The 16,869-nt window shown below is 43.1% G+C and overlaps 1 protein-coding gene across 4 annotated transcripts in view; it reads right to left on the bottom strand.

Annotated features, from left to right (window-relative positions):
* The window catches only part of LOC129397117 (anaphase-promoting complex subunit 1-like), a 103,097-nt gene that overhangs the window by 24,990 nt on the left and 61,238 nt on the right, over window positions 1-16,869 (bottom strand). For 3 of the 4 annotated variants that reach the window (XM_055107491.2, XM_055107492.2, XM_055107488.2), the window contains exons 2-3: window positions 15,538-15,728; window positions 38-89 (exon numbers count right to left, since the gene is read on the bottom strand). In XM_055107491.2, coding sequence (XP_054963466.1) covers window positions 38-89; window positions 15,538-15,567 — 82 coding nt within the window. In that variant the 5' untranslated portion in view covers window positions 15,568-15,728. Of the gene's footprint in view, window positions 1-37; window positions 90-11,394; window positions 11,521-15,537; window positions 15,729-16,869 lie in introns of those variants that run through there. The other variant, XM_055107489.2, reaches the window with a different exon arrangement.

Genomic DNA, 16,869 nt, shown 5'->3' with positions numbered 1-16,869 from the left:
CATCATAAGAAAAATAAAATTTCAAAAAGAAACTTACTGTAGGCCTTTTCAGACTTATCCTGTGATATAATGAAGTCACACCACAATGCCTAAAATCAAAACAAAATGCTTACCTAAGAAAATTATATCTAAATAATCATCTATTAACTAATGGCATCTAAATAATAATAATAGCATCTACGTAATAACTTTGCCTCCTCAGCTCAACACGTACAATCATGGGAACAAAAAGAATAAGAAAAAATAAATTAGAGTAATAAATGATAAATATGATAAGGAAAGGCAAAATATGTTTACAATTAAATTTTATGAAAAGATCCATAGGAATTAAAATTTTAAATTAAAAAAATAAATTTTACAAAAAGAGAAGACAAGAATCAAAAAATCTACCAGATAGAAACTTTGCAGCAAAAATTCAAATAGTAGCTCAAACCATACTAAACCCTATATCCTCTACAAAACTAAAGATTATTCAAACTTTATAATCTCCAGATTAAACAACTGATCTTAGACTCTCTCTAGACTGACTTTTGAAGAAGTATTTAGAAAAACTAACTCCTCCCTTTCTTAAAAGCCCATGTTACAAAATATAAACTAGGAAAAGCTATTAAACTTTAACTGACATACCTGGCAATCACTTATTATTTAACAGCATTTTGTGTTTGTTTTTAAACTGTGGTCAAATATACACAATATGAAAATTAACATTTTAACAATTTTTAAGTAGACAATTCAGTAGCATTAACATTAAATTGACGAGCTTAGTACAATTTGTGAGCTTGTACAATACTGCACATTTCCAGAACTTTTTCCTCATCTCAAACAGAAACTCCGTGCCCATTAAACAATACTCCCCATTTCCCAATGCCCTGAGCTCTGGTAACCTCTATTCCACTTTCCCTATGAAAGGGCCCGTGCTAGGTATCTCATGTAAGTGAAACTGTACAACATTTGTCCTTTTATACCTATTTTATTTCACTTAACATAATGTTTTCAAGGTTCATCCATGTTATGACATGTATCAGAATTTTATCCCTTTTTAAAGCTAAACAATATTCCACTGTTAGCATATACCACATTTGTTTATCCATTCATCTGTCAATGGACATGGGTTGTTTCTACCTTTTGGCTATCATAAATAATGCTGCTGAAAACACTGGTGTACAAGTATCTGTGAATCCCTGTTCTCAATTCAATTGTGCATATACCTAGAACTGGAACTGCTGGATCATAATGGTAATTCTAAGTATAACTTTTCTTTTAAGAGATGGGGTCTCACTCTGTCACCCAAACTGCAATGCAAGGCATGATTCTAGCTCGCAGCAGCCTAGAACTCCTGGGTTCATGTGACCCCCCTGCCTCAGTCTCCTGAACAGCTTGGGAGTACAGGCATGCACCACCATGCCTGGCTACACGTATAACTTTTTGAGAAATCACCAAACTTTTCCACAGCAGCTATGTTACATTCCCATCAGCAATGCACAGGAGTTCCAATTTCTGGACATCCTCACCAACATTTGTTATGTTTCTTTAATAACAGCCAACCTAGTAAAGTGGTATCTCATTGTGGTTGTAATCTGCATTTGCCTAATGATTAGCGAAGCTGAGCATCTTTTCATGTGCTTATTGACCATGTGTGCATCTTTAGAAAAACGTCCATTTAAGTCCTTCTGCCCAATTTTTTAATTGGGTAGTTTGTTTTATTGTTGAGTTGTGGGAGATTTTAATGGTTAAGAAATGAAAATTCAGGAAGAAAACCACGCATGAGAGCTGTGCTCCAACCTGAAATGTCCAAAATCTACAATGCACCGATTACAGTCTCAACTTCCTTTCATGAAATCCCATCCTCTCAGCCTCTAAAAGTAAATATTTTAACATCTCTTTTATCCCTGATATCTAAGAGATCACTAACCCCTTCCACATCTCCCTCTGCTTTATCACCCCTTCTTTGCCAAGGCACCAATCTTTTACCTGAACAGTCACAAAATACTGCCCCTGACAACAGTTTCCCTCCTCTCCAGTCAATCCTATATATATATTGCTAACAAAGCAATCTCTTCTCAAAACACAAAATTGATCGCTTCCATTTTAAAATCCTTGGCAGGCTCCCTTCAGCACACAGTTTAAAATACAAATTCCTTGGTTTATATACAAGGCCCTTTGGTCTGTATACTGCCAGCATCCACTTGCATCTCTCCACACCCACACTTTGTGTACAGCCATTCTGAAGTTTAAAAAGTCATCTTTTTCCATAATTCTTTTTGCTGTGATTTCCTCTGCCTAGAATGCCCTTCTGCCACCATTTTATAACACAAATAGCATCTTCTTTGAAAAACCCTCCCTTTGGCACTCAGTCCTTTGGGCTCTCATCACTCTGTGGACAGGTAGTTATTATACAGCATTCAGAATACAGCATTTCAGGTGATCTGTTTGTTCTCCTTTCTAGGCTACGAGTCCTTCAATGGCAGAAACTACATTCACCTTTGTAGCCCCAGCATAATGTCTGAAACAGAGTGAGACTAAATACTTGCAGACGACCAGGCACAGTGGCTCACGCCTGTAATCTCAGCACTTTAGGAGGCCAAGCCAGGAGGATCACTAGAGCCCAGGGGTTCAAGACCAGCCTGGACAACATAGTGAGACCACCATCTCTATTAAAAAACAAAAAGAATAAATGAAAAAATAAAAAGAACAACCAAAAAAAAATACTTGCAGGATAGGTAAAACAATGAACAGATAAAATCTGAGTCACATATACCTGATATTATTTCATAAACAAAATAGAAAATTATCTTTCTCCATATTAGCAAGAAGATTAAGTAACAATATATTTTCCAGATCAAAAGACTGAAATTCCAAATCTTACAATTACACTTACAAGTGATCTTAAGATAAAGGAGATAATATATCTAACTGCACTTCCATAGAATCTAGTAAATAGGCAACTGTTCTTGGAGAAATTAAGATGAAGATATAGAAGCAAAGAACTACTTGGATATCATCAAATGCACTTTTCACATCTATACTAACTATATGAATTATATGGGAAAAAAATTACCATCAAAAAGATCACTGGCTTCAACACTCCAGGACACAAATGCTTTCACATATGCCCTCAAATGTTGGAATAATGATTCAGTTTATCCTTTCCAATAAATAGTTAGAATACAGTACTCATCAGGAAATAGTTAATGGTAGGCGGGAGGAGTGGGAGGAAGCAGTATCCAGATACAAAGATTTCAGCATTTACAAAAATGAAACTTAACATTAGTCAAAGCCTCCAAAACCTCTTGTCAACCCTAATTCAACTACAATAAATGCATTAGTTCTTCCTCCAACTTTTTGTTATAAAAATTTTCAGTAAGAAAAGTTGAAATAATGCAGCAAACATATTTCACCTAAATCCAACAATCATGAAAATTTTGCCATATTTGTTTGTGTGTGTGCATTTGTGTACATATGGGATTTTTGGAATGGGAATGCTGACTGTCTAAAAATAAACTGCACACACATCATGACATTTCACCCCTAAATACTTCACCATGCCTTTTCTAAAAATAAAGATGTTCTCCTATAAAACCATAAAATCATCATCCCTGAGAAAGAAATAATACTTCTCTAACATCAGCTACTGGCCAGTAATTTTCAACTTTCCCAAATTTTCCCCAAAAATATCTTTTTAGCTAGTTTTCTAAAACCAGGACTCAATCAAAGTTCATTTAACAAGGATCAAAAAATACTGCATTTGGTGATGTCTCTTTAGTCTCTTTCAATGTAGAACAGTCCCCACCTTTTTTTCTTTCTCCGTGACTTTTTTAAAGAAACCAGAATGTAGACTATAAACTTTTTATAATGGAAAATTTCAAATAAATACAAAGTAAACAGAATAGGATAATGAATCCCCATCAGCCAGTTTTAATAATTATCAAGCTTGGCTGGGCATGATGGCTCACGCCTGTAATCCCAGCACTTTGGGAGGCCGAGGTGGGTGGGTAGATCACAAGGTCAGGAGATCGAGACCATACTGGCTAACACAGTGAAACCCCAGCTCTACTAAAAATATAAAAACAAAATTAGCCGGGTGTGGTGGCGGGCACCTGCAGTCCCAGCTACTCGGGAGGGTGAGGCGGGAGAATGGCATGAACTTGGGAGGCAGAGCTTGCAGTGAGCTGAGATCATGCCACTGCACTCCAGCCTGGGTGACAGAGCAAGACTCCATCTCAAAAAACAAATAAATAAATAAACAATAATAATAATAATAAAGCTTTAGCCATTCCTAGCTATCTATTTCCTTATCTCATGGTATTTTAAAATATAATTCTCTATTGCCTACATTTCCTATAAACAGGAAGTTAGGTCTAAATATTCATATTTTGGGGAAGAAAACTTAGATGACATCATGTACTTCATTCTGTATTATAGCTAGAAGCACATAATACTCCTTCATGTCACTACTAATTATGTTAAACTCAATCACTTGATTGAGGTGGAGACTGACAAATAACTCCAAAGTAGAGGTACATTTGTTCCTTCACATTTACCAGGTAATCCACAGGGTGATGTGTTGGTGCCATGGTAATATTCTTTCAACCAACAGTGTTAGTATCCATTTACAATCCTTGTTGGAATCAATTATTGCACTGGAGGTTACAAAATGGTGATATTCTAATTCTACAATTCCTTTTACATTTATTAGCTAGCATTCTTCTCTAAGTACAAGTTTTCCTTCATCAAATGGAGATGAACTGCATGTCTTCCTGAAAAAATATGGCAAATGCTTAATTCTTTCCCTTTCATTATCAACTTTCAGAACAGTTAGTTATAACAGCCAACTGCAATGGCTGCAAAGCAGATTTTTTCCTTTCTCTCTACCATTATGAATCCCACGATTTTTATTTATTCAAATCTTTGCAATCAATTATAGTAATCATGTGTTAAAATATTTCTGTACTTTAATATAAAACGTTTCCCAGGTTCCTCCTGAGGTCACCTTGTGGCCATCATGGCAGGCCCCCCACACTGGGTTCCCGGGCTCAGGGACACCACCAGGAATACCAGCACCCCAGTGGCACTTTCCCTTGCCTCATCTCTAGTGCCAAATCACACTCCAGCAGCCAGGACGCCAGCCCCAAGCCCCCGGCACTCCACTACCACCCATGTGCTGTATCTGTCAGCACGACAATTGTCACCTTGAAAGCCGACATCCTTGACAATTCCTCAACCTGACAGAAATTTCCCACTTAAGTCTAGAGAATGAAAACGTCCCACAATGACAGCCACCTTTCCCCACATTTACCGACAAGCCTATAGCACTTCCATCAGTCAACAACAATCCTCGATGCTTTGGCAGGTGAAGCCAGAGGGCACCAACGATCAGAAAATAAACCCGGGCCCGACAGCCCATGCTCCGCTCAGTTGACCTCACAGGTGACTCCAGGATGGAGGGCTCCGAGGTGCAGCCCAGCAGAGGCGTTCTGCCCCCAGAGAACCCAGAGAGGCTTCTGGTGACAGGACTAGAATCCTCCTCCCTCAACCACTGGGGAAAGCAGAGTGCCCCGTTGTCCCTGGGGAGCCCAGGAGGCAGCCCCTCCCTCACTCTCGGCCACTGTGCCTGCAAGCTGGGTGCCTGTGTGGGTGCTGGGGGCCAGGGAATGGGAAGAAGTCACGGGACACATATTTGATTCCAAGTTTGTGGAGCTAACTCCACAGGGTGCTTTGGGGTCCTATTAAAATCAGAGGAGGCACATTTTAGAGTAGAATATAACATGCATGGGAATTTTTAAGAAAAAATAAGACTGTAAACACCTATTCCTGAGAACACCAGTGGAAGGGATGTGGGTGGGGAGGTGGGGCAGCTGGCAAAGAACTGGAAATGCACAGCTCACCCAGTCACAAAGGCGCGAGAGTCCGCCCAGGGGGCTGGACCACCGGAAGCATTCCCTTGCTGCTCTCCACGGACTGAGGGACCCCACCCGGTAGATGACTCAGGGTGGGGCCCAGGGGACAGGCCAGGGGCTGCAGCAGAAGTTCTAGGCACATACCTGAGACGCCCCCCCCCAGGAGACTCAAGGACCCCAGAAGAGGACTTGGGCAGGGGGCTGGAAATGATGGCCACACACCAGAGGAGGTTTCCTTGAGACTTCTGTGAGTGTAGAAAGGGCCCTGCCACTTGCAGAGCTTGCAGAAGGTAGGAGAAGCAGGCAGCCGACAGCAGACTGGCACATCTGGGGGGTCCCATGGGTGAAAGGAGGCAAGGACCTGGCTTTGCTGAGCTGGACACAACCATCACCCTGACCACCTTCTCCAACCAGTACCCCCTCCTGCTGATACTGTCAGGAGACTTGTTCCCCGGGGTCTAGAAAATGACTATTTTGCTTTCTCCTGGGAGATGCTGGCTTTGGGTCCTAACTCTTCTGTCAAGATGCACTGTTATCCCCAGGCGTCATCACTCTTCCTGGGATCTGCACCCTAAATTCACATCCGATTTCACGATAGAGAAAAGTGCAGTGGGTTGGAGCTTCAGCCTACACCTGTAAAGAATTGGTCAGCCTGGGGACTGGTGATCTCTGCAGCTGTGGGCTCAGCTCTGGGCTGGGCCTGGTCACTGGGAAAGGCAGGAATGTGCCTAGGTGCTGCAGAGGTCTCGAGCCCCTCCCATGAGCTTGGCGCGGTGCGGAGGGCAGCCTGTGAGTGAGGCTCTGAGCCTCACTCATCACTGAGCAAGTTGGAGGAAGAGGGACCCAGGCAGAGACGAGAGGCTGCCTCCAGAAAGCCAGCCGGTGGCAACTGCAAAAGCCGACAGAGCAGTGGTTGCCAGGAATGCGCACAGCCCACAGAGGGGAAGAGTGAGGAAGGGTCACTGAAACAGCCTGAAGAAATAAAAATGGAGCCAGAAACTGCACAGAAGGGAGACAAGAGAGAGGAATCCGCAGAAACCTGGGCTCCGGGGGGTGTGGTTGCATCTTTCCACCTGCATGAAGTCGACTAAAACGAGGTCACCAAGGATGGGTCCCAGCATAGCACTGATCCCTTCAATACAACGGATGTAAATGGCTCACACCAGCCAGATACCGCCTGCCCAACAGGGGTCTGGTTGTCAGGATGCTTTAGGGGTGTCCAGTTCACAGCAGCCCCGGATGGAAGGTGGGGGTTATGAAAGCAAGGGCTTCTCAGCCCATGAAGTTGTTTACGGCAGTGATAGTACCGAGTGGAAAACTGATACCCCTGGGGCCAGACTGTGTAGGTGTTGATAGTCTAAGATGGGGCACTGATTAGTTTGGGGACACAGAGGAGATGTTACCTTTAACATCAATCATATTGCATAGACTGGCTATTAACCACGTGTAGAGCACACAGGCCTTTTGCAGAAGGGAAAAAATTCTATTTCCCATAAATTTAAAAGCATGAAATTGGCCGGGCATGGTGGCTCACGCCTGTAATCCCAGCACTTTGGGAGGCTAAGGCAGGTGGATCATGAGGTCAGGAGATCAAGACCATCCTGGTTAACACGGTGAAACCCCGTCTCTACTAAAAATACAAAAAAATTAGCCAGGCATGGTGGTGGGTGCCTGTAGTCCCAGCTACTCGGGAGGCTGAGGCAGGAGAATGGTGTGAACCTGGGAGGCAGAGCCTGCAGTGAGCCAAGATCGCACCACTGCACTCCAGCCTAGGGGACAGAGCAAGACTCCGTCTCTAAAAAAAAAAAAAAAAAAAGGCAAGAAATTGCTGAAGTCTGGGAAAAATAGAAAAAGAACATCAGTATGTAAAGGCATTATAAGTAGATTTACGATTCACAAAAAACCGGCAAAAGAGAAGGTCCATGGCTGGATGCAGCTGATCTCAGGAAGAGAGAGAACTCCAAACACGTGCGTCAACCACATGCAACCACGTGCATCAATCGACCATATGCACCAACCATGTGCATCAATGCAGCCTTCAGAAAAGAAGTGACAGTGATGGTGCAGGAGGGGACGGTGGACAGAGGGAAAAGGGGCCTCCCAGGACTAAGTGGAAAGCCTTCCGCAGACCTGTCCTCCTCACCCCAGCCTTGTCACGTGAGTTATGTAGGCACAGTTTCAACGTCATGAGTCACTACCTCTGATCAATAAACCACTCTGTTTTTTTAAAGCAGCTATATTTGAGACAAACAGCCTCCATCTGCCTAGGAACACAAACCTGAACAAATTAAGCCCCAGTGGCGCTGCCCTTTGGATGTAGACCCCTGTCCACACGACTCCAGATGTCAAACTGCCAAGCAATGGATACATTGGTCTTTGGCAAAGAGGTGATTGAAAAGCTCAAAAACTGCAAGTCTTAAACTCCATTGTTCAATGGGCTGCTGACCCATAGCAGGTGCCCTTCTGCACTGTGAGGCTCAACCACAGGATCTGATATACGTCACCTCATTTGATATGCTGGGGACAACAACTTTAAATCCAGGAAAACTCTTGTTACTGTACACATGTCAAAGCTTAGTTTGTCAAACCAAGACAGCAGATACACTCCCCATTCCATAAGGAACACATTTTTTAAATTAATTTTTAAAACCCAGATTTCTAGCATTGGAAGTTTTCCCTCTGCTATAGTCCACAACACAAATTCAGCCACAGAAGGCACAAGGGGGATGCTGCTCAGGATACAAGAGGGTTGTCTTCCTATTGGGAGTGTGACTGTGTGAGAGCATTCACCTTTCATACTGCACATGTTTAGACTACAAACTTGGTCCAGACAATGACTGCTAGTGACAAAATTAACCCATGGGCATCATGAACTCAGTAAAAAAAAAAAAAAAGGTTAGTCTCATTGGCTATCTTTGTTAAGGCGACATTAATTTAGCACAATCTACATTCTTGATGCTCTGCACGCATTATCTCATGCAAACACATCTGGTTTTAATTACCTTTGGCTGTGCTTGGGAAGAGAAAATAGGATGCAATTTTTAAGTTACGCAGATTTGGGATATGATTATAAAGAGTTAAGGAATCCAGTGGCTTATCCATAAAAGAGTAAAGATGTGGATATATTTTGATAAATAAAATAAGCTGCATAATTAAATCCACAGACATCACCCATGACTCCACGTCCCCTGTCATCATCAGGCTGTGGCCCCTTGTCTTCACGTCTCTTATTACCACATGTCAAGAGATACCTATTGGCTATTTGTTTACAGTGTCCTCTGAATGGTCAGTTGCAGAAAGGCCTGGATCACTTCTGGTTTTGTGAACAATGTATATTCCAGTGCTTAACACAGTATTTGCAACAGGGTGGGCAGTCCGTACATATGTGTGGACTGAATTAATTATTAACATCACTCGTTCTGGGCCAGTCTTCAAGAGCAGCACTCACACAGGGCCATGGTGACAGCTCCACAGCCCCAGCACCTGGGCCACCATTCATTCTGTGTGTTCCCTACGGCTGCAGTCTGCAGGCAGGGTGTGCAGACCCAGAGGAAGAGTGACCCACTTCCTCACTGCAGATGAACAGGAAGACTAGAATGAACCAGCAGCAGCGGGCTGCCCAGGGGCTGCCCTGACCCCTCTCTAAAAGATCCAGTTCAATACAATACATGAAGTCCAGAATATTACTCAAAATTTGCCTGCCACTTTGCCAGCAAATGCAGCACCAAGCTAATTTTTACAACAGCCTTGAAGTCCCAGCAACAACAGCAACCGTCCATTCTTTTACAGCTAAACTCCCAAGCCTTTGTTTTTCCCAAATGCAAAACTGAAACCCCACTACTTTCTCCCTACAGATTTTTTAGAAATTTCTATCTGAGAGGCCAGGCGAAGTGGCTGACACCTGTAATCCCAGCACTTTGGGAGGCCAAGGCGGGCGGATCACGAGGTCAGGAGTTCGAGACCAGCCTGGCCAATATGGTGAAACCCCCTCTCTACTAAAAATATAAAAAAATTAGCCGGGCGTTAGCCGGGCGTGGTGGTGCTCGCCTATAGTCCCAGCCACTTGGGAGGCTGAGGCAGAAGAATAGCTTGAACCCCGGAGGCGGAGGTAGCAGTGAGTCGAGATCGTGCCACTGCACTCCAGCTAGGGTAACAGAGCGAGACTCTGTCTCAAAAAAAAAGAAATTTTGATCTGAGAAATAATGTGTGTGTCTGCCACTGCATTTATGGGTAAAGGCACTCCACACAGGCAACACCTCCAGAAGTCGGCCTGGCCTGAGATTTAGCTGGCCCAGCCTCAGGAGTACTTTCCTCAGCCCACATGGGTGAGCACTCCAAGTGTTTAGTAATCATCTGAAGGATTCCTTGACCCTTCAAATCAAACAGCAACAGTGGCAGGCAAAGCTTGGAGGATTAACCGATTAGTCTTTGAACGCAAAAACAACGGCTGATCAGGACGGGTGGTGTCTAATGAGATTAGTTAACCTGCAACCATTTACTGAAACGTGCCTAAGCCTCCCTCATCTTTCTTCTGTCTCTTCAGTATCTCTGGGTTCATCCTAGAGCAACAAATGGAATGCAGTCACCCATGAATGTATCTTAGATCCTAAATGATAAATCCAAATAATTCTCACCTAAGGTGGTGTGCTTTGATGGCCAACAAAAAATTAAAAGAAGCTTCAGAAAACGTGCTGGACACTCCTGACCTCCATCGTTCTAGCCACAGCAGCAAGTTCTCTTGTCTCCTGAGCATGTGGCACTTCCAGAGCATCTGCTCCAGAACTAGCAAACAGCAGACAGCTTCTCTGAAAGGTGCTGCCCGCAACACCAAGCTGCTCTCAGAAAGCCTCCAGCTGTGGGATGGACCTGCCTCATCATCTTCTTTCCCCACCACAAAGTCAGAAAGATTCAGAAAGAAGAAGTGCAAAGCCTTCATTTGGCAAATCTAGACTATGGAAGAATAAACAAAAAGAGGTGAGAACCCACTGCAAACTCACTAAGCCCCAAATCACACCGATACTACTTTCCTCATTAGAAATTCCTGCCAGATAAACAGAGAATAAAAAGATATAGACACATGTTTTCCTCTGCAGCATATCTGGTCACCTAACTAAATGGAAAAAAAATTACATTTCATTATAAATAGAGACCAATGCAATCGCTGTCCCTGGAGCCCCCAGTGTCCACTGTAGTGTATGGTACACAGCAGGTACTTAAATATGTGTGCAGTGAAGCCAGAGAGAGAAAAGCATCAGCATCCCATTCCTTGAACCAGGGTAAAGACGGCTCCCTGCGAACTCCCCGATTCTCTGGTGAGGTCTTGCTCTCAGTGAGCCCGGCTGCAGCACATTTACAGGTGCCCGGGTGCAAGCATGCTTCTAAATTCTCTCACACCTCCTCCTGAGCCGAATTCCTGTGGTCAATCCTAATTCATTTAAACTCACATAAATTCATGTGAGCCTTATGCACACATTACATTAAGTGGAAATGCAAATACCATCATATCTTCGTTTGCATCAGTTAACAATGTAAACACGTGCTACCCAAGAGCGCAGCGACTCTTCTTGGGCCTCCTTCAGGTCTCCCAAAGGAGAGCTGCAGCTCTAAATGGCCTCCAAGGATGTGCAGAGCCATCAAGGGCCAGGAGAGCCTAAAGAAAGCAGAATACAAATCATGCTGCAACTTTATACACTTTTTCATTCCAACTTCACTCAATGGGAAAAGGGAGGCTCACATTATGGGGTGCCTGCATGATCTGTAAACCATTCACTGTTGCCAATACCTTCAGCTCGACACCCTGTTCTTTTAAAGTTAATTAAAATTCCAATAGGATACCCATCAAGCATGCATTTCACATTCATCAAATCTGAAGATCTCCCAAGCAAGGCAAATCTGATAAAAATTGACCTTGGCCTCTTCAAGTGGTGCTATCAAGAGCATTTCCCCCAGCAAATGCTTGCTGATGTGTGTGGGTTTTTTTTTAATGCACCTCAAAAAAGATCATGTTAACTGTAAAAGATAGAGATTAAATACAGATTGAACGGAAACACACACTAGAAACAATTGCAAAACTGAGCCCCGAATCTGTCATGCTCCAGCAAGCAGGCAGGCTCTCAAAAGCCAGGAGGAAGAAACAATTGGATAGAATTCTGCTCGGCTCCATCACAGCAAGCAGCCTGATTCTAGGCAGCTGTAGACAAGCTATTGTGTCCTACGGATGACAGAGGTGGGCTCGTTTTCAGGATAGCCTGCCAACAGGCTGGATCAGCAACTGAGCAGGATTATTCTCCCCTGCTGTTTTTTTAAAGCAGATTATGGCTTAGACGTTTTTTCCCTTTTAATGAAGTTTGTAAGAATCACGAACACTGCCTCTGATAATAAAGATAAACTTGGAGCAAATTTAAAAAGGAAACCAACAGACTCAAGCAACTACTCCGCATAGATGCCCAGTAATGCTTGACGATCCAGTTTCCACAACATGGACTGACTGAATCCAGAGGCAAAGCATGATATCAGACTCACAACACACACACACCCCCCCATGCACATCCACATCCACATCCACACACGTACACGCACACACCCTTAACTTAGAATACTAAATACCACAAATCCACCAGCAGCAAAGCAGGCACTCTGAGGTGTGCCTCACGCGTGATAAGAGACTTGAAGATTTTCGTATTAGGAACAGGCACTGAAATGACAGCCAATCACGTGTGCCAGGCACTGCACGTACGTTATCCTATTTATCTAAGAAGCAGATAGCATCCCTAATTCACTGATAACAAGTCTCAGGAAAGCTAGCCCATTTGCCCCGGGGCAGATGGTGAGGAAGTGTGGAAGCCAAGATTAAAATCACCTTCAGTGGGATTCCCACCACCCCTTCCCCTCCTTCCACGTGTCCTGGGGAAGGTGTCAGGCCACCGCCTCAGGAGAAAAGGCAGTCCTGTGTGCGGGCTTCAGACACCAGCCTGGGAGGCAACACTGTCCCCAGGGGTGTAACAAGAAACATGGGGTTGGGGCTGGGTCACCGTTTGCTCACCGACTTGGAGACTAAGTACAAGGGGAAGAAAGAAACCCTGCTGTCTCCACTACTGGGTGTTGTCATGGGACTGTGACACCTGAAGCCACGGCCTCTATTTGAGACCTACTGGGTAGGGATGAGAATGAAGCCAACACAGGAGCAGAGCAGAAGGGCAGACCAAGTATGGATCAGTGAGGACAGCACAGAGCTGCTGGGTTAGCCAGCTAGGCCACTCAGACTAATGTCCTGTTCATGTCACTTACATATTAGTAGAGCTGCCTGTCACCTGCAGCCAAAGCCACAGCAGATTTGATGCTGTTTCCTGTGGGCCACACTGCTCTGTGCAGACAGCAGCCTTGCATAGAAGAGCATCTGCAGCCGTGAGGCCGGTGAATGGAAGGGGTGGCCACTGCTTATGTTTAGAATTGTGCTACCAACGAACTGAGCCTGTGGTAGAGTAAGAGGACTCTTCTAACCAAGGCCAAAGTTAATCTTCCAAAAAACACCCTCATTAACTGCGTGCCGCTCAGCAAGGAAATTCTGGAGCCTTAATTTCCGTACCTACGTAACTAGCAACCTCACCAAGTTGCAGTAAGGACCAGATGAGCCACACTTAAAACACCGCTCAACCCTTAGCCCACAGCAGAGGCTTCATACACACCTGGTCCCACTGGGTGCTCAATAAATAATAATTTAGATTATTCACTCGCTGGCTGCAAACTGCTGTTTCTACACTCAGGGGCCTTCTGAACAGGATTTCACTGTAACTCAGCTGTCATATCAACCACTCGTTTGCTCTCTTGTGAGCTGTCTGGTTTTTGGTGAGGCCCCCAAGTGCCGGCCTTTTCCTCTGGAGTCCTTATTATATCCAAGACCGAACCACGACAACATCCCAACCATCCAGCCAAACTGGACAGAAGGGCGGAGGAACAGAATCCTAACTCAATCACTTCCTAGCTCTCTGACTTGCCCAAATATCAATCTCTCTGGGCCTCAAAATAATAATTATACCAGCCACTTGGCAGGATTATTGTGAACTTTCCATAAGGTGAGATATGTCAAAGTGCCCAGCATGCAGCAGGCACTCAGTAAATGTTCAACAGAAAATCTCGGGTATATAAGCAGTTCAACTGTCGAGACCCAAAGAACATGGTAACTAGCTTCCAGATACCAGAGACACCCTCTATCCTGGCCTCCACTAGCTGACCAGCTGGACTAACCAACATTCCACGTCCTCTGTAACACAGCCAAAGTCACCCACACCCACCGGAGACTACAGCCCGGCAAGGCTGGGCCAGCCACTCCTGCCTGGGGAAGCCTGTGCTTATCAGGGATCTGTTGTCCTTATTCCCAACTATGCTAATGCAAGTTGTACTCATAATGCTAAATATGCACCGTAATTCAATAGTCTGTAACAGGGGAAGAAGTTTGAGTGCAAAAAAAAAAAAAAAAAAAAAAAAAAAAGCCCCTTGGGAAATCAAGATGACCATGTATGAAAAACTCAAACACTAACAAAATGGTCAAATCAGGTGTAAATGAGAATATCAAACATTAGTGGAGAGGCCCTATTTAAAATCTAAATGATGCTCTATTCAGAATCCTTTGAAAATCTTAGTCTTCACTCTGTTTGAAAGAAACAAATAGAAAATCATAAAAGGTGACTGTGTTCAGCTAAAAAGACAATCTGGAACTCAAAGAAAGGTCCTCAGCTCTGTACTCAAAAAATGGTGGAAGAATCATACACCTGTATGCTTATAAAATAAAATATTTAACATATATAATTTTATGATTCTCCAACTTAAATTATTTTCTCTATTAAGTCCCAGTGACATTTTCAAAGAGACACAGAAGAGATTTTCAAACGGATCCAATGTGAACATATACCACTGTACCTCAAGATACAAAATACAGATAAACTTATTAGGCTGTAATGCCGACTTTTATATCATCAAAGGCACTGCCTAAGCTTTCTAGAATTCTTTAATTTGTGACAATGTCCTTCCTTGTAACCCTCACAGAATTCTGGAGTGACACCGGTCAGTGCCCACGGGTACCTTCTGAGAGCTGGGCAGACAGCTTGCAACCACTCACTACCTCTACTGTCAGCTCCATCCAGAAAGCCCAAGCCAGTCTTGTTTACCTATAATAGTGCCTAGCCGAGTCTACATGAACTGCAGAAGATGTTCTGTATAGGCTCAAATATAAGTCAAGGATTTAAACAATTTTCAAAACAAAATTGGAATTGTCTGATATTCAAGTCCTTATTAAATCACTTACATTAAAAAGCATGTTTTGAATTACCCAATGTGGAACCACAAAACTCTTTTAGCAAGACTCTCACTGCACTGAAACAATTTGATTGATGCTAGCTTGGGATGTTAAAGGGATTTTCTTGCAAAATAATGAAAACAAAACAATAAACAAACAAGTTAGCCTGAGAAATTTAGCATACATTAGCAACTGCAAGGGTTAGACAGTACCATTAAAACAGGACTGTCTAAAGGTCACTTCAAGAAGTAACACACATGAACACACTTTAAGAAGCAACACACATATAGTATTTGCCAACAGGCAAATAAAAAGACCAACTCCTGATCTTAGGCTATGGGTACTCACCACTGGGTATATGATTTCCAGGGGCAGCATCGTTAACTGACTCCACAAAAGCGCTTTATCTCAAATGGCTCAGGTGAGAGCAGAGCTGAGAGGTTCTGCTAACCACGTCAGGGGACTCCAAGTACTCTGGTGATCACCAAAACCGATGAAAAACAACAGGTAAAGAGTTCAGGAAAACACTGTTTTGTGTCCTGCCAGTAAAACCAAACAGAAATTAAAACTTTTTTTTTAAATAAAGCTGTCAAAATATTGAACTGTAACAAAATTAATAAAGTAAACAAGCTATGCCAATACTTACCTATATACCTAAAAAGTATACATACCCTAATTGGCCCAAAAGAAGATGTAAGGAGCTTCTAATTGGAAAATGATGGGACTGTAATATTTATGGTTACCTGCTATCATGGCATATTAGTTAAATAAGTGCCCCTCTATTAAACAACATGCAACAACATCCAGCATTCAACTTTCCTGGCAGGAGTCAAGCAATTCCAATGGACAGTAAAGTACCAAAAGTAATTTTCAGCCGAAATCTTTGTCAACCAACTGTATAGGGTTGCTCAATGCCTGATATGCTATTACAATCCTTCCCACTCCCCAAGTATGTGCTGGACCTAATGCTATTATCCCAGTATGGTAGTATAGTGCTAGTGTAGTGTGAATACACCATGCAGGACTCCTGCTTATTAGTTAAATAAGTGCTCGTCTATTAAACAACGTCCAGAAACATCCCAAAAACACAAAAAGTCATGAACATGACTATGCACCCATAAAGAAAGTCAACCAAGGGTCTCAACATATGGTGAGTAAAACATCAATTTCCTGCTAATACTAAATGTCACTACTAAAAAGTTCCAAGCTTCAACCCCTTTGACAAGTTCTAAAAGGTACTACAAATGCCACAGAATTCCCGGAGTGGCATCAAAGCTTCAGCCTGTCACATGTCAGAGGTTACCTCCTAACCTCCTGGTCAAACACAAAGTCCCCCAAGATAAACTGAGAGGACATCTGTAAACAGATGGTCATCAGAATGTCCCAGAGTTTTACTAGAAGCGGGGCTCCGAATATCATATAATTTATCAGAACAGAAGAAGGTAACCCACTTATTCTGCAAATAAAGATATTTAATTATAAATACCTCACATCAAAAACAGCAAGGCCAGGAAGGAAAAGTTTGAAAATTTCTAACGCAAGCATTTAGCTGGATTTAATCACAATTAAAACCAAAGAAAAAAATTCCCCTTCAGCAGTGCCCCCCAAGTGACCCCCAGTGACTATCCTTGACTGTCCCCATTCTTCCTGATCCATAGAAAAAAAAAGCCCATTGCAGCA

This window comes from Pan paniscus, chromosome 12, assembly GCF_029289425.2.
Source record: "Pan paniscus chromosome 12, NHGRI_mPanPan1-v2.0_pri, whole genome shotgun sequence".
NCBI classification, from domain to species: Eukaryota; Metazoa; Chordata; class Mammalia; order Primates; family Hominidae; genus Pan; species Pan paniscus.
Note: the sequence above shows the minus strand (reverse complement) of the source record. Positions and strands in the feature narration are given on the sequence as shown.